This window comes from Callorhinus ursinus, unplaced genomic scaffold (assembly GCF_003265705.2).
Source record: "Callorhinus ursinus isolate GAN/ISIS: 27379988/994484 unplaced genomic scaffold, GSC_fseal_2.0 scaffold1, whole genome shotgun sequence".
In the NCBI taxonomy this organism is placed as follows: domain Eukaryota; kingdom Metazoa; phylum Chordata; class Mammalia; order Carnivora; family Otariidae; genus Callorhinus; species Callorhinus ursinus.
The window spans coordinates 58,437,508-58,457,898 of record NW_027397063.1 but is presented as its reverse complement, the minus strand read 5'-3'; the positions used below and the strand labels follow the sequence as shown (position 1 = coordinate 58,457,898).

Genomic DNA, 20,391 nt, shown 5'->3' with positions numbered 1-20,391 from the left:
TTTTAGGTAGGTTTGTTTTCAGCATTAGGATTTACTTTTTTTCCTATTTTGACTTCATTTAATATTTTGAATATGTAAAACATTTAACTTGTTAAAATGATATTAAAAGTCTCTTTTATAGAGAAGTCTCCTTTTCATCTCTGTCTCCTCCACTCCATCACTCTCCCCCCCCCCCCCCCCCCCCCACCCCCTACTACCCCACCACAGGGCTCTGTTTTTATTCATTTAGTTTGTCATTCTAGTGTGTCTTCTTTGTAAACATATATGTAAATAATTAAGTAAATAAATATATGTATGACTTTATATGTGAATAAGAATATAAACTTTTATATATTTGTTTCATATGCTTGTTCATACATAGTCATTCATATTTCCTCTCCTTTCTTACACAGAAAGTAAGAAACTAGTGTTCTGCACCCTGCTTTCTTCACATTACAATACTATTCTGAATTTGACAAATAATAGTACAGAGAAATTTTCACTTTCTTTCCAACAGCTGTGTAGTATCCCACTATATGGATGCCCCATCCTTTATTCCCTGGTTCCCATGTGGATGGATGTAGCGTTATTTCTAATCTTTTGTAATTAGAAATAATGCCAGTGAATAACCTTGTGCATATGTTGTTCTGTATTTGCTGGAAGAGTGTCTTTGGGGAAAGTCTTAAAAGTGAGTTCGCTTTAATTTTGTTAGGCTTTGCCAAATTCCACTTCACAGTGATTGTGCCATTTTGCATTTCCATCAGTAGCATATGAGTGTGCTGCTTTCCTCCACAGCCTCACCACCAGGATGTGTTGTTGAACTTTTTAGCTTCTGATTTTAGAATCATAGCTAGAAAAACCTTTCCCTCTTTCAGATCATAAAGGAATTCACCAATGTTTTCTTTTAGTTTGGATTGTTTCATTTTTTTACGTTTGGGTCTCTCATCCATTTAGAGGTTTTTACTAGTGTATGGTGTAAGGTTGAGATCTATTTTTATTTTTACCCAATGACAATAGAATTGTCAGGGATATCATTTATTTTAAAGTCCGTCTTTTCTGTGGTGATTTGAAATACTGCCTTAATCATATACTAGATATCTATGTGTACTTGGGGTCTGTTTCTTCCACTGGCCTTTCTTCACATTCTTTCAATACTTCCACCCTGTTTTATTTAGAGAGGTCTTATAGAATGTTTTTAGTATCTGTAGGGCCAGAAACCTTTTCTTTTCCTGGCTCTTTTTGAATTTTTTTTTCTTTTTTGTATGATCTTTAGAATCAATTCGTCTAGCTTCAGGGGAAAAAAAGATTGATATTTTTTATTCTATTTATATTAAATTTTATATGAGCTGTATGGTGTTGAATTGTCCCATCCAGCAATGAGATACCTTTCTTTTCATCCAAGTCTAGTTCTTTGTTCCAGGAGTGTTTTAAAGTTTTCCTCACATTGGATTTGCACATTTCTTTTAAAGGTTTATTCCTGGGCATTTCATCTTTTTTGGCTGCTATGGTTAAGTGAGGTGGGTCTTCTCTTCCATTATAGCATCTGAGTGGATATTGTTTGTATATATGAAGGCTATTGATTTTTGTGTTAATTTGAATTATTTTCTCCAGTGTGGTGATTTTTTTATTGACTTTTCTTGGGTTTTCAGATTTCTCTCAGATTATCTGAAAATTAAGATACTTTTACCTCTTCCTTTCCAATTTGCTTTCCTGTGTCTTATTTTCCTTTGTCTAATTATACCTCTAGATCAATAATAAATAATAATGGAGATAGTGGGCATCCTTGTCTTTTTCTGATTTTAGAGAGAAATCTCTAGTGATTTTTCTTTTTTTTTTTTAAGATTTTATTTATTTATTTGACAGAGAGATAGAGAGCACAAATAGAGTGGCAGGCAAAGGGAGAGGGAGAAGCAGGCTCTGCGCTGAGCAGGGAGCCAGACATGGGCTGTCAGGGACCATGACCTGAGCCAAAGGCAGCCGCTTAACTGACTGAGCCACCCAGGTGCCCCTCTAGTGATTTTTCTTTAAGTAAAATGCTGGATTTGTGTATTTTATCATGTTAAGTATCTGTCAATTCATTACTTTTTTTGTTTTTTGGGTTTTTTTTTTTTTTTTATCCAGAAAAGGTGTCAAATTTTATTGAATGCCTTTTAAGCACTGATGGAAATGATCATATATAATATTCCTCTTTAGTAAATATCTGGTATTTGAGTAACTTAAATCAATGGATTGCCTAGTATTGATTGAACCATCCTTAATTTCTGGAACAAATCCCACTTGGTTGTGATGTATTATTTCTTAGTGTACTGTAGAATACCACTTGTTCATATTTTATTTAGATTTTAATTTACCTGGCCTCAAGAGTCTGAAAGCCTTCACTATGGTCTTTTTAGAAGCTTGTTTTATGCCATTTTTTTCAGCTGTCTCTCACAGAATTTTCCAAAGGATTGGTGTCATTGAGTAAAAACAAGTTATGAGGTAGTACTTATAAATTTGGTACCTAAGGACTTGATGCTGACTTAAAATGGATGATTTCTGTCCTTCGCCAAACCAGGACTCTTGTTCTTTAACTTCTGCATACGTCACAGTTTAAAGAGCATTCATTCTTCCTTGAAAAACTGGAATGCAGACTAGGAGCTGAGTAATTATATTTTCCCTGTCATGTGTTGCTTTTATCCTTGTCTCTTCAAGCACTGAACCATAATTTTTTCTTGTTGCCAAATGTAACTCCAAAACCCCTTAAGTTTTAAAATCTACCATATTTGGGGCACATGGGTGGCTCAGTCGTTAAGCATCTGCCTTCGGCTCAGGTCATGGTCCCAGGGTCCCGGGATCGAGCCCCGCATCGGGCTCCCTGCTCCGTGGGAAGCCTGCTTCTCCCTCTCCCACTCCCTCTGCTTATGTTCCGTCTCTCACTGTCTCTCTCTCTCTGTCAAATAAATAAAATCTTTAAAAAAATAAATAAAACCTACCATATTCGATACAATAACTCAATGTAAATCCTGATTCTGGTATTCTTGTCACAAGTCACATAGATTTGGGGAAAAAGTAGAAATTCTAGTTCTGTTCAGGTGGTGCAAATTTCATCTCTTCTCTGTTAAAGTGGTGCAGATTCTATTTTAACATATTCCAGAGGATAAAGTATATTCTCAATTCTTCTCAATTGTGCCTTTTTTAATCTTTTTCTTTTAATATTTCTCCTTATTCTTTTAGTACTGAAATATGTTTATTTTATTGGTATTTTTTCCAAACTTAAAAAAATTTTTTTGTTGGGCGCCTGGGTGGCTCAGTCGTTAAGCGTCTGCCTTCGGCTCAGGTCATGATCCCAGGTCCTGGGATGGAGCCCCGCATCGGGCTCCCTGCTCAGCGGGAAGCCTGCTTCTCCCTCTCCCACTCCCCCTGCTTGTGTTCCTGCTCTCGCTGTCTCTCTCTGTCAAATAAATAAATAAAATCTTTAAAAAAAATTTTTTTTTGTTAATTTTTAAAGGCTTTCCTCTTGCTCTAGTAATTTTTCCATTATTATGTTTTTCATTTTATTTATACCTATAAAATAATGTATATGTAACATATTTGTAGTAGTATAATTTTGCTCATTCCCCCCCCCCCCACTCCTTTCTGGATGAAGGGGAGTGGGAGGTACAGCCTTCCGGTTATGGAATGAATAAGTCACAGGGATGAAAGGTACAGCAGAGGGAATATAGTCAGTGGTATTGCAGGAATGTTGTGTGGTGACAGATGGGAGCTAAGCTTGTGAGCACAGCATAGTATATAGAGCTGTTGAATCCTGATGTCATACACCTGAAACAGATGGGACATTGTGCATTGATTATACTTCAATTAAAAAAAATTTCTTAGAGGTTTTGAGAGCTTCTAGGAATTTTACTTCTTTAAAATTTTACTAGCTTTAAACAGATGCAGCTTTTTAAAAGCCTGTTAAGCAAATGGACTAGAACTATTTTAAGATCCCAAATAAATGCATTTGAATACTCTGTGGAAAAACAATAAAGTGTACAGTTCAGAAATTATATGTATATTCAGGAATTATGCAATCATACTACAATCAATTTTAGAACATTTTCATCAACCTAAAAAAAAAACCCTTATATATGAGTAGTTGCTCCCCCATTTTCCTCTGTAGCCATAGACAATCACCAACCTATTTTCTGTCTCTATAGATTTGCCAGTTCTGGAATCATAGACTATGTGGCCAGCATCCTTCACTCAGCATTATATGTTTTCAGGATTCATCTATTGTAGCATATATCAGTACTTGATTCCTTTTTATGGCTGAATAATATTCCATTGAATGACTATACCACATTTTGTTTATCTACTCATCAGCCGGACATGTGGGTTGTGTCTACTTTTTGCAATTATGAATAATGCAATTAACATTCGTGTATAAGTTTTTATGTGAACATATGTTTTCATTTTCTCGTGTGTTCATCTAGGAGTGGAATTTCTGGATCCTATGGTATAATAATGGATCATAAAGACAGGCCAGTAGGCTGGAAACTCAGACAAGAGTTGAAGTTGCAGTGTGGAGTCTGAAATCTGTAGGATGCCTGGCAGACTAGAGACCCACTCACTCAGGACTTCTATTAGAATCTTGAGGTAGAATCCCTTCTGTAGGAAACCTTCGTTTTTGCTTTTAAGGCCTTCACCTGAGGTCCACCTACATCATTGAGGATAATCTCCTTTACTTAAAGTCAACTGATTGTAAAGGTTAATCACATCTACAAAGTGTTTTCACAGCAACATTTAGACTAGGGTTTGACCAAACAACTAACTTAACCAAGTTAACTAATAAAATTAACCATCACATATGGCAACTCTGTGTTTAGCCTTTTGAAGAATTGCCAGGCTGTTTCCAAAGCCATTTACATTCTCACCAGCAACGTGTGAATATTCTGACTTCTCCACATCCTCACCAACACTTTTATTGTCTTCTTTATGAGAGCCATACTGGTGTGAAGTGGTGTCTTATCATGGGGATTTCATTCATTTTCACTGTGGTATGATATTCTCTTGTATTAATGTACCCCAATTTATTGGTTCTTTGTTGATGGATGATTGAGTCGCTTCCAATTTTTTGCTTTTATAAATAGAATATTCTTATACAAAAGTGCAAGAGTTTCTCTAAAGAATATGTATTTCTCTGGGAGTAGAATTGCTGGTCTGTAGGATGTACAATACTCAAGTTTACAAGGTAACGCCAACATGTTTTCCAAATGGCCGTACCAGTTTGCACTCCCACCATCAGTGAGTCTGTCAGTGCACATTTCTCTACCACTTGGAATTATCAGTCTCTCTTTTGCCAATTTCATCAGTTTCTCGATTTGCAGTTCCCTGATTATTTATGAGGTTAAGCATAATTTCATATTTATTAGTCATGTGATTGCTCTTTTTTTGAAATGCATGTCTTCATGTCTTTTGCCCGTTTTAAAAAATTGGATTGTTTGTCTTATTGATGTGTGTAGATTCTTTCTATATCCTGGATATTAACCTTGTATCAGTTTTATGTGTTACAAAATTCTGGTTGGGTTTTTTCCTTTTGTTGCCTTTTGATGAACAGAAGTTGATTTTCATGTAATCTATTATTAATGCTCTAGTTTATGCTTATTGTTTCTTTAAAAAAAATATTTGGATTTTTAGCCATTTCATTCTTTTGGCCAAGCATGTTTATTATAATTTTTCTTCCATTCCTAAATTAGCTTATCAAATTCTATAGGTATTATTCCTCTGTATGTTGTGCTTTTTAAAAAAAATTTTAAACATGTCAACAAATGGAAAAGATTGGAAGAAACACCACAAGGTAGCTCATACTTAAGGCCTATGTCTTACAGACAGGATAAAATTTAAATGTGGTCGGTGAAATATTCATCTCTTCTAGATGAGAGGTGATAGTGAATATGTAAAAGTTGTGGTCTTCCAACAATATATTCATTCCTTCTCTAACAAAGCTTGTATTAATAAGAGAACAGGATACACAATTGATAGAGACTCTACTCTGTTTTAAGCCATGATATATAGTGACAAATGAAAACAATATGCTTTTTTAATCTTGACTCAGGAAGAGGACCACCAGGCCCGGGTAGAAGAGGCAATCACACGCATGCTTGTGTGTGCCCTGAAGACTGCAGAGGATCCACACAATACCAGAGCTTGGTTAAACCCAACCGAGGTGGGCCACTTCTGGTGTGCATCATGGCAGTTAGTTTCCTGTGATCAATCAACCCTGGCTGGAACATTCGTTTTCTAACTTATATAAGTGCATATATCCATTCTAAAGAGTTTTTCTTTCTTCTTAGGTTGAGGAAACATCCCATGAAGTCAATTGTCGCTACTTAAATAGAGCCGTTTCTGCCCTTTTTGATCATTACAGAACATCTAAGGTAGTAGAAATCCAAGCACTGAGAACAAACAGAGAGGACATGAAAAAGGAGGGATCAGATGTGCACAATCACATGGAGGTGGGACAAACAGGTGGCCAGGACTTACTCTTGGGAATGGGAAAACAGGAGGCAGCGAGTCCCTTTGGCCCTGATCTGGTTCCTGTAATACTGGGTTCTGAAGAACTACCCTCAGAGAGAGGAGGCATATTTGAAGGTGATGGTAAAGACTTTGTTGGCGAAGATGGAGAACACTCTGGAAAATTGCATTGTACCAAGAGGCAGCGAATGATGAGTAAAAGTGAGGATGCAATTGTGGAACAAATCTCTTCAAATAGTAGTATGGCTCCTTCTCAAACATTCATTTCTACAGATGACTTGCTAGACTGCTTGGTGAATCCACAAGTAACCAGGATAGTGGCACAACTTCTGATACAAGGAAGAAGTTTGTGGTTCTAAGGAAATGACTTTTAAAATAATACTTTAAAAATATTTTTTGAGTAGTATGATTATTAAATAAAAGATGGCAGAGCAAAAAGTTAATTTGCACGTGCTTATAAATGCCCTTGTTCTTACCTAAATGTGTTTCAGTTTCTTGCTACCTTCATTCATGAACATTACTCTTTGGCCAAACTGGCTCGCTCTTAGTTGTTAGGCCTTCTTTCTTCAGTGACTTTGCTTTTCCTCTCCCATCTGATCCTTTCAGCCTATCTCAAATGTAAGCCCCAGGTGTTCTCAACAGAAAGTAATCTCTTCAGCAGTCTCAAGCAGAGGTCGGCCTGACAGTGTGGCCTGCAAAGCTGGAAATACTATCTATCCCCTTATAGAGAAAGTTTGCCAACCCTTGGCCTAATGCATCCATTGGGTGGATTCTAGCCTTGAGCTGAAGTGACTGATTACACTTGTGACACCCGCAGAGTTCTGTCATCCAGAGCAGGATACCAGTCAGGAAAAAAGTAGGTGGGGGTCCAGTATAAGGTCTCCTTATGGAAGGAACTGAGACATCTAGGAACACTGGTCCTGGGAAGGAAAAGCACCGGATGTTACAGGCTCCTGCAACGGACTAAAGGTTTGGTCTAGTGAAATTGAGCCTACTCTCATTACATTTGCAAGAAGATCTGGGGATAATTATTACCATTACTGTCTAAGTAAGAATTTAAAATTAGAAAAGCATATGGATCTCGGAGTAACCATTTGTGAAACAAATACATAACAAAAGGTAAGAAAAGTAATCTTTTAAGATGAATTGACTACTGACTCCATCCTTGTCAGTCTTCAGACTCAGGGTATCAGTACATCCAAAGAAAATATATGCCTTCTAGCAGCGAGAGAGGTGTTATATGAACATGCCCAGGAAAAGAAGGGTCTGGAAGAAATCTGTAGCACTTACTGCCAGTTGACCACAATATACCTATTTATTTGATTTACCTATTTATTTGATTATTGTTTACCCCAACCAGAATGTGACTCCATGGGGGTATGGACTTTGCTTTGATTAGTATTGTGTTCGCAGAGCCTTGATCAGAGTTCCAGCATATGGTAGGGGCTTGTTAAATATTTGGCTGAGTGGATTATAAAAGGAAGAACTTGTTCGCAACGCTCCATCAAATACATTGGGGTAGAGGATGTTGTGGCCAAGGGTAAGGTGCCTGGTCCCCTTAGTAGGTAGATCTTTATTGCAGAAATAGACATATCTTTATCTTCAGATATCTTTTACATATGCTACTCCTTTGACTACTGTTTTTCAAATTGTAGGTTGTGACCCATTAGTAAGTCATAAAATCAATATAGTGGGTAAGACCAGCATTTTTAAAAAGTGAAATAGAATAGGTGATTTCAGTGAATCATTAGTAAGTGTATTATTTCATGAAATTTTCCAGGAAAAGTATTTTCTTTTAGGATAAGTATATTTCATAGAACTTTTCAGTTATATTTGTGTGTGATATAAAATGTATTTCTTCATGTCCTCATGTAGGTGGGGTCACAAAAGTTTGGGGTCACAAAAGTTTGAAGGACATTCTGAAACAAAGCATTTAATTCAGTTGGAGGTAACAGTCTTTGACATGCAGAGACCTGGGAAGAGAGTTAAGACATTGGTATGAAGGGATTTCTAAGTGTAAATGGGTGATGGGAGATAATTTCCTGATTTTATCAAGATGGAGACCTTGGCTATCTGTGAAGGGGATTATGGCAGTGAGGAAAGATAGTAAAAGGGGGAGACCATCAGGCACTCAGGGAGCCGGGTCCCATTTCATTCTGCACTTCTCAGATAAGCAAGCCTGTGTGAGTGAAATTATTAGATAAATACTTTGACCCTGCAGAAGCCAGAGGCATTGAAGAATACAGGCTCATTCTCCCCTGCTTCCAGGACTGGGCCACTTCTGGGTGGGGCAGTGGGTTCCAGCTCAGCTCACACTGAGAATATAAGAACTACAAACATTTCTATTAAGAATATGGCTCAGGGGCGCCTGGGTGTCTCTGTTGGTTAAGCGACTGCCTTCGGCTCAGGTCATGATCCTGGAGTCCCGGGATCGAGTCCCACATCAGGCTCCCTGCTCAGCGGGGGGTCTGCTTCTCCCTCTGACCCTCTTCCCTCTTGTGCTCTCTCTCATTCTCTCTCTCAAATAAATAAATAAAATCTTTAAAAAAAAAAAAAAGAATATGGCTCAGCATTGCACCTAACATATCCAGGTATCAGCAAGGCTGACCTATCCAGTTGGTACAGTGGCTGGGGCCCATGAGCTTTCCGGGGGCCCCAAAATGTTTTAGTTTCTTTTGAAATAATAATAGAAAAAAACATATAATCCAGCTTTCATTGCATTCATGTTTGTATCAATGCAGTTGCAAAATGTAATTGTTAATACTTTTTTACTTTTTATGGAGTAAGGGACCCGTGAAGGCAAAAGTCTCTGGAGCCATGAAAGTCATACGCGGTTCTGAGTATCAGGATATCAGAATCATTTGAGGTGCTTGCTGAAAATGCTCATTTCTAGGCACCCCTCTAGAGCTACAGAACCTGACTCCTTTAGGATGGGCCAGAACTTGCTAGCTCAGCAAACAGCTAAAGTGATTCAAATACCAAAAATGTTTAAGAATCTCTGACCCTAGAGGAAACCCCCAAGACCCATCACAGTCTTGAAGTGGGCTTGGTTTAGCAGGAGCTTCCTGTTGGAGTCAATTTGCCCTTCAAATTTACTAAACTAAACCTGTACTGTGCCCTTACTGTAATTTTGAGCTGAATACTATTAACACTCTGGAGGCCCCTGATGCTCTCCTGTTTAGTTGTAATCTTTTATCAGCAGTGGCCTGTTTTTATCATCAAGCTCTCCTGTATGTAGATGCCCTTAAGGATAAAGAGGTTTACCACCAAATGTATTTTCCAAGTATTTTATTCAAAAAGGAGGTAAGTGACATATATTTCTTTAGACTGAGGATAACTATAACATTTACTGACTGGATCATTACACTTTGGTGCAATACACCCTGATATTCAGCTTTGCCCTGAGTTAACCAAACCACTGGAGAACAAGAGCAAATCAGAGAGCAGGTCTCTCCCTTTTATTTCTTACGTTCATTGTCAAGTCTGAGCTCAGAGGCCAGTGGCTGGGAAGCCACTCCCAAGCAATAAGGGGTCTTTGCCAATCCATTTAAAAAACAAACAGCAACAGTGGCGCCTGGGTGGCTCAGTCAGGTAAGCGTCTGACTCTTGATTTCAGCTCAGGTCATAATCTTCCGATCTTGGGATGGAGCCCTGCAACAGGCTCCCCACTCAGCGGAGAGTCAGCGTGAGATTCTCTCCCTCCACCTCTCCCCCTTCTCTCTCTCTCTCTCTCAAAAGAATAAATCTTAAAAAAAAAAACAAACAGCAAGAGCAAGAAAAAAATTTCAGGATGTCTGTTAATGAAGCGGAACTGTGGCCCCCTCAACCTCCTGTGCTTGAAGCAAGTAGTTCACAGCAGCCAAGGAAGAACGCCTTTAACCTCCTCTCGACACCCCCTAGTGTTCAAGTGCACCATCTGCACTGGGCATCTGCTCTAGCCTCTTGGCCTACAGAGCTCCAAATGAAGAGACTCTAATGGAAACCAAAGCCAGAAGGAAAAAGCCAAGGAAATACGACGGTCATTCATAGACTACCTGGGATGTTCCTGAAATGGCAACATTAGTCTAGTGGCCATGCTCTGTGGTGGGAAGAGCAAAGGACTTGGTGACACAGGAATCAGGATTGGGTTTTGGTCTCTGAGGGCTACTACCTAGGTGACCCCAGGCAAGGAAGCTTCTTGCACTCTGAGCGTCAGTTTCCTCAACTTTATTACTTATTTTTTTTAAAGATTATATTTATTTATTTGACAGAAAGAGAGTGCGCACAAGCAGCAGAGGGAGGCGAAGCAGGCTCCACTGAGCAGGGAGCCCGACACAAGGCTCAATTCCAGGACCCTGGGATCATGACCTGAGCTAAAGGCAGACGCTTAACAGACTGAGCCACCCAGATGCCCAAGTTTCCTCACCTTTTTTTTTTTTTTTGATTTTATTTATTTATTTGACAGAGAGAGAGACAGTAAGAGAGGGAACACAAGCAGGGGGAGCGGGAGCGGGAGAGGGAGAAGCAGGCTTCCCTCCAAGCAGGGAGCCCGATGCGGGGCTCGATCCCAGGACCCTGGGATCATGACCCGAGCCAAAGGCAGACGCTTAACCGACTGAGCCACCGAGGCGCCCCAAGTTTCCTCACCTTTAAAATGGGGATATGATTCTTACCTGACAGGGTTGTTTGGAGGAATAAAATAAATATGTGAAAGCACCTATTATATTACCTGGTACAATCTAGGCACTCAATAAATCGTGTCTGAAATTTATCTGGGGAAAATTTTTCAAAAAACCAACACTTTACTATAACAGACACTGAGCTAGCAAATTAGCAATATGGCTGCTTAATTCCTTTGGTTTATTTATGCACAAGTCTTTAAAATCACCAAAAGCTAGACTGCCAAGGAAAATAATGCTATTTAATAACATTAGAATTCACTTAATCTTAACATAGTAAAGGGTTTCACCCTGGAAGTATACCACTGTTGTCACTGGGCAGAACTAAGACCAACAGAAGTTAGATGAAGGCAGATTTGGGGTCAACATAGAAAAGGACCAGTGGAGCCAGGACTGCTGTGCTGCACAAGTCCATGGGACCCAATTCCCATGGGCCACAAGCTAGACCACAGCCCGTGAACTGTGCAGGGCACAGAACCCTGACTGGAGCTGTCCCACATTGTCATGGTTCAGTTCGTGAAGAACAGAGTTCCCTGTCACGGAATCTGTTCAATTTAAGGCAAAGTGGCACGTCAAGAATATTAAAGAGATGGCTCCTACTTTGAGTCAGAGTCTGACTAGGCTTTTTCCTTCTTAGTTGGTTTATGGAATGTTTCTGGAGCATCTATTTACATCAGGCATAGACCTTAGGCCAGGGATTAAAAAAAAGAGAGAGACACCATCCCCGGCTGCAGGGAAATCAGCAGTCCTACCCACTCAGTAATACTGTGCTCCTTATGGGAGTATGGCGTCCTGATGTGATACACCAACTGTCTCCTTCAGCAGCAGCTGAAATGGCATAGCTGTGCCCTCTGCCTTTAAGATGAACATATTCTCTCCTTCCCGAAAACACAAATCTGTTCCTTCCTTCTACAGATTGGATGTCCACGGTTGTGGACACACAGTTGTAACTAAGTTATCTGATGTAAATTCTCAAATGTTTTGCTCTTAAGAGCAGGTTCATTCCAGTTATGAAGGAGAAGTTGAAGAAAGTCTGATTTCAGTGACAGGATCCTTTGATCTTAGAAAATGCTGTTAAGAGGAAAAAACATCCAAAACTTGTTTTACAACTCGGCATGTATAGACGAGCAATGTCTTCTGGGAAGGATACCAAAATGTTAGTTGGTGAAAGTAATGAGGTACTCTGGGTAAGCCTGGTAGTCATAAAATACCACAAATAAATGGGGATTCTGCACAGAATCCGTGACAGTGTCATACAGGTCAGTAGGGTTTTCAGGGCTCTTTGGAGGAGGCACAATTAGTGAGGAATTTCCATGTGTGTAGGTTCCAGTAAGTACACGCACATAATACATATGCTTTTTCCCATATCTGTCTGGTCTGGAGTATATATCATTGGCAGAATAACAGGCATTGACCGCAAAATAGGTTCCCTTTCCATATGCCACAGCTGTGAAGAGAAAAAACATTTTTAAGAAGTTCAATTTAGTCTATAATCTGATGTGTTGACCCAATATGTCAAATACTGTTAAAATAATGTCCAGTTCTTCTCTCCAAAGCCTCAAACTTTTTTCATGTGTTTTTAATTTTTAAAAGTCATTTCGCCATCCTAGAGGGCCAGTCAGTCCTTCTGGGATGAAACATAATGAGCCCAACCTCGAAACTCTGGCTGCAGCATGGCCACCAACCATGAAGGAATACAAAGCAGTCAATCCACACTGTCCCTTGCCAGTTTGGGTTCCTGCAGCTGACACCCCATTTGGAGCAGCCAGATTACTTGCTTCCTTACCATTCTTTCCAGCATAACTGCGGTTAAAGCCATTTTGGTTGACATGTGGCACTGAGTCAGCATCTGTCCCATGGAAGAGCTGCTTCTCATTGTCTTTATGCCCATTCTTGGCATCCATGGTTTTCTTCTTTGTTTGGTAGCAATTCCAGAGATTTAGATTCTGGATCCTCTCAATCTGCAAATCAACAAGGAGAAATATTCTGTCGGTGCCAAGAGCCTTTAGCAAGATACAGATATGACCATTATTTTTCATAAATAAAAATTAAAATAAACAACAAATTCAATGCCAGATGGCACCTCTCTGATTCACAAATCTTTTTAGATCCAGTGTTTCACAAAAAACAGACCTTGGGAAGAATGTTAATTTCATTTTTTTAAACATTTTTTAATGCACCACATGAGAACAAACAGTGTTTAGGATCTAACCAAGCCTCCCCAATGCCTGCTTTTTATCTTCAGTTCACTGGCTGTTCTCGTTGCTGTCTACCTCATTTGGTCCCTTTGCCTGTCTCCTAAGTCCTTCTGGGGAACTGGTTTACCTGGTTAGCCATGTTCTACTGGTGGGAGAAGCACTAGAGGGTCTAGTCCAGAAGGGAGTTAATTAATGATAATGAATCTCTGGTCCAGTTGGAAGAGTGGGGCATGAATCCTGGTGGGGTGGGATCTGGTTGCAGATCATAGTGTCCATGCTTTGACCATCCTCTTTGGGAAGTGGCCTCCAGGGCTGTGGTGGAAATTTCCTTGAGTCCTGGATAGCAGGACCCAGGAGGAATCAGACAAATATAGAATCTGTAAGCAAACTTGCTTGAGTTCTTAAAAAAAGAAAAGAAAAGAAAATCTAGACAAGACAGAGTCAGAATGTAGGACATTCTATAACACAACTGACTTAAACTCTTAAAAATTCAGTATCATGAAAAATGAGTTTTTAAAATGCAGGAGTACTATTCTAGATCGGAAGAGACAGAGGAGACAAAATGACCAAATGCATATTGGAGAGGGGAGAGTTATAAGTAAGCAGTTGGGGAAATTTAAATATGGATTCTATTAGAGATTACCAAATTATCGTAAATTTTCTTATATGGGATAGCAGTGTTATTATTTAGGAGACTGTCTTTATTCTTAGGAGATACGCACAAAAATATTCAGGAGTGTCATGATATCTGCAACTTACTTTCAAATGCTTCAGCAAAAACCCAGGGAGCAAGAGAGAAAAGGCAAATGTGGCAAAATTATTGAATCTATGTGGAAGTTTATGGATGTTAAAAATCTTAGTCACAGGTCCTACCAGTCGTGGAGGATAATAACCGCCTATTTTTCCTGTTAGCGTTTTCACACTGTTAGGGGTTTCCACAGAAGTGCTGTAAGTAGCTTTACTTCTATCTGTTTCACACACTGGACTTTCACATAGGATTTTATTTGAAAAAAGGGTCCACTACAAAAAAATAGTGAAATCATTTCTCTGGCCATTTGCCAACACATGGCAAGCCTCCAGGGCCCCCTGCAGACATCGCTGGTCCACTGGACAGTCCTGCTCAGTCTGGACTTGGCATCTCATCAAAATGGGCCAGTCAGTCACTACTGGATGACTGTGCTTGGTATTTGAAATCTCAGAACCAGCCCCCACGAGAGTGCTGCATACTCGAATCACTTTGTCTTGGTACCTCAGAATTGGTTTGCTCGAATGGTTTACACTGAGGGGTTAAAAATAAAAGCAGTGGTATAAAATCTGATGTGGAATTTATTGTGAGGATGACTTTGAAGATATTCTCCAGCACTTGACTCACAGGATAAATCTCTCAGTAGTCTCAGCACTGATCACATGGTTTTCTTTCTGATTTACGGAAGCAGTGAACCTTGAGGCTGGGTGTTCACTTCTTTGCTTTGTCTACTAGGAAGCCCAGAAACAAACCTGTGGTCCTCTAGTAACTATCCAGAAACTCATGTTATATATTTTTGTAAACAGACAATACCTCTATATTACCTTATTTTTCCTCCCCTCTTTTTTTTTTGTCCATTTTTCTTCATCTATTTATTTTATTTGAAGGTATGATACATATCTTTGTAAGACACTTCAAATCTTTTTGAGTTATTATGTGTTTAACTGCATGAATAAACAGAGTGCTGGCAGAAATAGGGAGTAAAAAAAAGTTTGCAAAAAAAGAAAATGCAGGCCTTATTGGCAAATTCATTATGATGGATGAAGGGAAGGCATCCAAAGATCTCTAGCTTTACTCGGAAAGTGGTGGACCAAGGACAGAAGTGCAGAAGGAAAAGGAAATGGTGAGATGATGGGTTAGGTTTGGGAAATTGATTTAGCAGCTAGATGTGCAAGCAGAGATTTTTTAGGTCACTGGAATATGTTGTAAAGCTTGATCAAAGATCCAGGTTGGTGATGTTGATTTGGGAGCTATCAACATTGAAAAACAGCTGACGCCAAGAAGGGTAAAAACTTTCCCAGTGAAGTGCAGAGACAGAAGACCAAAATATAAATCCTACAGGTAAAGCTAGGATTAGGTATTTGGAGGAGAAATAGATAACCAGGATAATGAAAGGAAAACTAAAGAGGAAAGCATTAATATAATACTGCCACAGAGGTCAAATGGGAACATAATTTCAAAGAGCAATAGTGATGTTTAAAAGTGAAAGGTGCCAGGGGCACCTGTGTGGCTCAGTCGGTTGAGCATCCGACTCTTGATTTCAGGTCAGGTCGTGATCTCAGGGTCGTGGAACCGAGCCCTGTCTCTCTCAAATAAATAAATAAATCTTTTTTTTTTTTTTTTTTTTTTTAAGTGGAAGGTGCCAAAATAAGGGAGATGAACAAGGAGAGGACTATTGGATTTATCCCGGAAGCAAGCACTGTTGATCTGTGAATGGCGGGGCAGAAGCACACAATCCTGATCTGAGGGCCTCTGTGTGTCTCTTTATGGTGTTTGCTAGTTGTCAAATGAACCTTGAAGCTCTATCTTTGTATTTTTATGACTTTGCTTCAGGGATTCTTGTGAATTCGTTTTATAGGGCTGGGCGGGGCAATGTCCATTTTAATCCTGCTGGGCTGGGTTTTGGAACTTTTCCTTTTTCTTGGAGCTGTTGCTCTTGCTGCCAGCAGCCTCCATAGGTGCACTCCTGAGTGGCTTCTCCTTCGGAGAAAGAGAACTTCCTTTTATCCTGGGGATGTTCCTCTTTCCTTCCTCTTTAGGGCCACTTACTGTTTCCTCTTTGGGGAAAGATTTCCTCCTCTTGGGAAGACTTCTACCAGCTGTCTCTTCAAGATCACTACTAACCAGCTCCTCCCTGAGTCAATACCTGGTTTTAGTATTCTAATATCGTACTGCAATCTAATATCATGTTGTAATAACTGACACGATCTCAATCTCAATGTGTCTGTAATGATAGTGACAGGAGTGGAATCTATAATCTAAAATCTGATTACCGTAGAATATTCTAATTCTGGCCCCAAAAAAGGGGGGGGGTGGAAAATGAATGCAAATGTATTTATGTATTTATCCAGGACCATGATACCACTTATTTCCACCATTAAGAAACTCCATGTCAGCAGAAGCCTTACCTTCTCTATGTAGAAGTGTGAGCAGGTCTGATTAAACTTGCTTGCCACTGTGTTATATTCTGCATGACCAGGCTGTAGCTCAACCACACAGACATCCTGCTGCTTCATATCACTCCAGTGCTCAGGGATCTTAACTGCAAAGAGGACATATGAGGACTCCCACACACCTGGGAAGGCCGTCTGCACATTCCTGGTATGCTTTGAAGAACCGAGTATCATCTGCGTTCTTACCTTACAATCTCCTAACTCATTGTGTTCAAGAAGTTCCTTGTTTTTCAAAGTGTGGCCCACAGACAACCTACATCAGAACCAACCATAATGCTTGTGAAGAAAAACACCAAAGATCTACGGAATCAAACTCTCTGAGGGGTGGAACCTGGGTGCCCGCATCTAACAAGTTTTGATCATGCTCAGAGTTGAGAATTGTTGGTGTAGCATAACTCAGCTGCATATTCTGTTCAGTCTCTAAGCTGTCATAATTTAATAATTTAACAGTTGATTATTTCCCTATGATGGTCTTGTTACAACAGTGTGAATTTTTGCCAGAACTCCTCACCATCACAGGGCCCTCCACATCTATTCTTTCATTATTCTTCCCTGCATCGTTAAGAGTTGGGGGGCAGCAGGTTTGGCTCTTTAGCAGGTAGTTGTGTCACCTCTGTTTTCCCTTCTGCTAAACAGAATATTATAATTGATCTGTCATTTCCCTAGGGTTGCTCAGAGTCTGAAGAACTCACTCACACGGATCTCACAAGAGATGAAGATAATGTACCAGAAGCCAACTTACCAGTCTCCATGGAGGACCTGTGTGGTTCAAAAGCAGGAATAGCTATCTACACAGCACCAGCATTCCCTTCATGGGTAATAGATCCAGTCAGAGAATTTGAAGGCTGCTTCCTGATGCGTGCATTAAGGAAACCTTTTCAGAGCAGGAGAGGAAGTAAATTCTGGGAGGAGATCCTACAGGCTCCCAGTCCTCCCTGGGTTATCAGTCACGGACACAGAGTGCCCACTCTGACCAGGCTGTCTTCTTTTGTTCTAGAAAACCTTGGGCCACTTTTCTTTAAAGCCCATGGCTTTCCCTCTCCTGATGGAAGCAGCCATTACCTCCACAGCAAAACTGGCTCTGGGAAGCATGTAAACTGTAGAGATGGGAACAAATGCAAGGTTTGGGTCTGGTCGCCATTAAGAAGGTCATCCTCAGGCTGCTGAGTGCACCCATGCTACATTTCCCCAGCCATAATGTAAGCTCCTTAAGCTTAGAGACCAAGTGTTCTATTTCATTCCATAAGAGTTGCTTCAATTTTATCTACGTGAATACAATTTTGATGTATGTACAAAATAGTGTTAAGTCCAAAGGAGGTGTAAAATAATGGATAAAAGCATACAATCTGACTCACCTTCAGATTTCATGAGGCGCTGAACAGGTAAACTCTGTCCTTTTGCATCTGTAGCAGTGTGTGTGGTCAGGTCCACTGTGTAGCTCTGATGATTAATTTTGACAACAATTCGCCTTTTCTTTGCCTTCCTTGCATTCTCCAATTGCAGATTGGTTATTTTGTCAAAACTATGAAAAGTACTATTTTTGTAATATTGCCATTCTATAAATTCACTGATAAACTCTGCCTGGGATTTCTGTTCTTTGGCCAATCTCATTCCCTTGATCATTTCCTCAATTGCATTTCTAGCCTGTGTCAAATCTTTGCCAATTCCAAAAACCTCAATCAAAGGTCTTCTACAGTCCAAGCAAATGGCAATATTTAAGTTCTCCTGCAGCTCATTCAATTTCTGATATTCTTTTTCATTAAAATCTTTGATACACTCATCTTCATTGGTGTAAGGGCACAGTTCCTTTGTAATCAGATCCTGTATCCAGGAGACAACGTTTTCTATACATTTTACACTTTCACCACACACCTGAAAACTTGCTGATTCTGTTTTCTTTTTCAAAACCAAAGGATTCTGCTTTTGTGGAGATTGACTTGGGGAGCCCACAGATGCTAAAAAAAAAAAGAAAAGAAAGGAAGATTAACTATTTCTTTCTCTCCCTCCCTCTCTCTCTCTTTTTGTCACCATGCTATATATTACATCTCTAGGACTTATTTATCTTATAACTGGAAGTTTGTACCTTTTGACCCCCTTCACACATTTCACCCATGCTCATCTCCCACCCTACCCTCTGCTGCCTCTGGCAACCACCAATCTGTTCTCTGTGTCTATGAGTTTGTTTTTTAAGATTCCACATATAAGTGAGATCATACAGTATTTGTCTTTCTCTGTCTTATTTCACTTAGCATAATACCCTCTAGGTCCATCCATGTTATCACAAATGGCTGGATTCCCTTCTTTTTTATGGCTGAGTGATATTCCATCGCGTGTGTGTAATACACACATACGTGTTACGTATCTCTGTGTGTGTGTTTATATATATATATGTATATATATATACATATATATATATACACACACCATATTTTCTTTATCCATTCATTTGTTGGTGGACACTTAGGTTTTTCCATGCCTTGGTTTTATAAATACTATTGCAATGAATATGGGGGTGCAGATATCTTTTTTGAGATAGTTTCTTTTATTGTTACCTAAAAATAAATACCCAGAAATGGAATTTCTGGATCGTATGGTAGTTCTATTTCTAATTTTTTGAGGAACCTCCATACTGTTTTCAACAGTGGCTGCACCAGTTTATGTTCCCACCAACAGTGCACAAGGGTTCCTTTTCTACACATCCTCACCAACACTTATTTCTTGTCTTTTTGATAATAGCCATTCTGTCAGGTGAGGTGATATCTCTTTATGGTTTTGATTTGCATTTCCCCAATGATTAGTGATGTTGAGTACCTTTTTATGTGCCTGTTGGCCATCTGTAAATGTCTTCCTTAGAAAAATGTCTGTTCAGATCCTCTGCCCATTTTTAAATCAGATTATTTGTTTTCTCCTATTGAGTTGTATGAGATCTTCATATATTAACCCCTTTGTTGATTACCCCCATCATATATATTAGTTACAAGTATTTTCTCCCATCCCATAGGTTGCCTTTTCATTTTGTTGATGGTTTTCTTTGCCATGCAAGAGCTTTTTTCGTTTGAGGTAGTCCCATGTGTTTATTTTGCTTTTGCTCTTTGTGCTTTGGTGTCAAAACAAACAAACAAAAATCATTGCCACAACTGGTGTCTAGGAGCTTATTCCCCATGTTTTCTTCTAGAAGTGTTATGGTTTCAGATTTTTAATCTATTTTGAGTGGATTTTTGTGTATGGTGTAGGATAGTAATCCTGTTTCATTCTTTTGCATGTGGCTGTCCAGTTTTCCCAGCTCTATTTATTTCAGTATATGTGCTGCTGAAGCGAGCATCCAAACACTATTTATTGAAGAGACTATCCTTTCCCCACTGTATATTCTTGGCTCCTTTGTTGTAAATTAATTGATCACACAGATGGTCCCTAACTTACAGTGGTTCAACTTAAGATTTTTCGTCTTTATGATAGTATGAAAATGATACACATTCAGTAGAATACTTTGAATTTTGAATTTAGATCTTTTCCTGAGCTAGTAAATATGGTGCCATACTGTCCTGTGATGCTGGACAGTGGCAGCAAGCTGCAAATCCCAGTCAGCCAGGCAATCATGAGGATAAACAACCAATATACTTATAGCTATTCTGTACGCACAAAGCCATTCTGTTTTTACTTTTATTACAGTATTCAATAAAGTACATGAGATATTCCACACTTTATTATAAAATAGCTTTGTGTTAGATGAGTTCATCCAACTGTAGGCTAATGTGTTGTGAGCATATTTAAGGTAGGCTAGGCTAAACTATGATGTTCAGTAGGTTAGATATGTTAAATGCATTTCTGACTTATGAAATTTTCAACTTACAGTAGGTTTATCAGGA

The 20,391-nt window shown here is 39.3% G+C and overlaps 2 protein-coding genes across 6 annotated transcripts in view; one reads left to right on the top strand and one right to left on the bottom strand.

Annotated features, from left to right (window-relative positions):
* The window catches only part of HSPBAP1 (HSPB1 associated protein 1), a 61,297-nt gene extending 54,377 nt beyond the window's left edge, over positions 1 to 6,920 (top strand). Inside the window, exons 7-8 of the mRNA XM_025875310.2 lie at positions 6,053 to 6,163; positions 6,291 to 6,920. Coding sequence (XP_025731095.1) covers positions 6,053 to 6,163; positions 6,291 to 6,830 — 651 coding nt within the window. The 3' untranslated portion in view covers positions 6,831 to 6,920. The remainder of the gene's footprint in view (positions 1 to 6,052; positions 6,164 to 6,290) is intronic.
* A 2,824-nt stretch (positions 6,921 to 9,744) lies between these two features.
* The window catches only part of PARP14 (poly(ADP-ribose) polymerase family member 14), a 39,988-nt gene continuing 29,341 nt past the window's right edge, over positions 9,745 to 20,391 (bottom strand). For 2 of the 5 annotated variants that reach the window (XM_073894316.1, XM_073894328.1), the window contains 5 exons: positions 17,881 to 18,480; positions 16,481 to 16,614; positions 12,916 to 13,090; positions 11,098 to 12,576; positions 9,745 to 10,876 (listed from right to left, as the gene is read on the bottom strand). In XM_073894316.1, coding sequence (XP_073750417.1) covers positions 12,287 to 12,576; positions 12,916 to 13,090; positions 16,481 to 16,614; positions 17,881 to 18,480 — 1,199 coding nt within the window. In that variant the 3' untranslated portion in view covers positions 9,745 to 10,876; positions 11,098 to 12,286. Of the gene's footprint in view, positions 10,877 to 11,097; positions 12,577 to 12,915; positions 13,091 to 13,454; positions 13,664 to 16,480; positions 16,615 to 17,292; positions 17,623 to 17,880; positions 18,481 to 20,391 lie in introns of those variants that run through there. The other 3 variants (XM_073894319.1, XM_073894321.1, XM_073894323.1) reach the window with 3 other exon arrangements.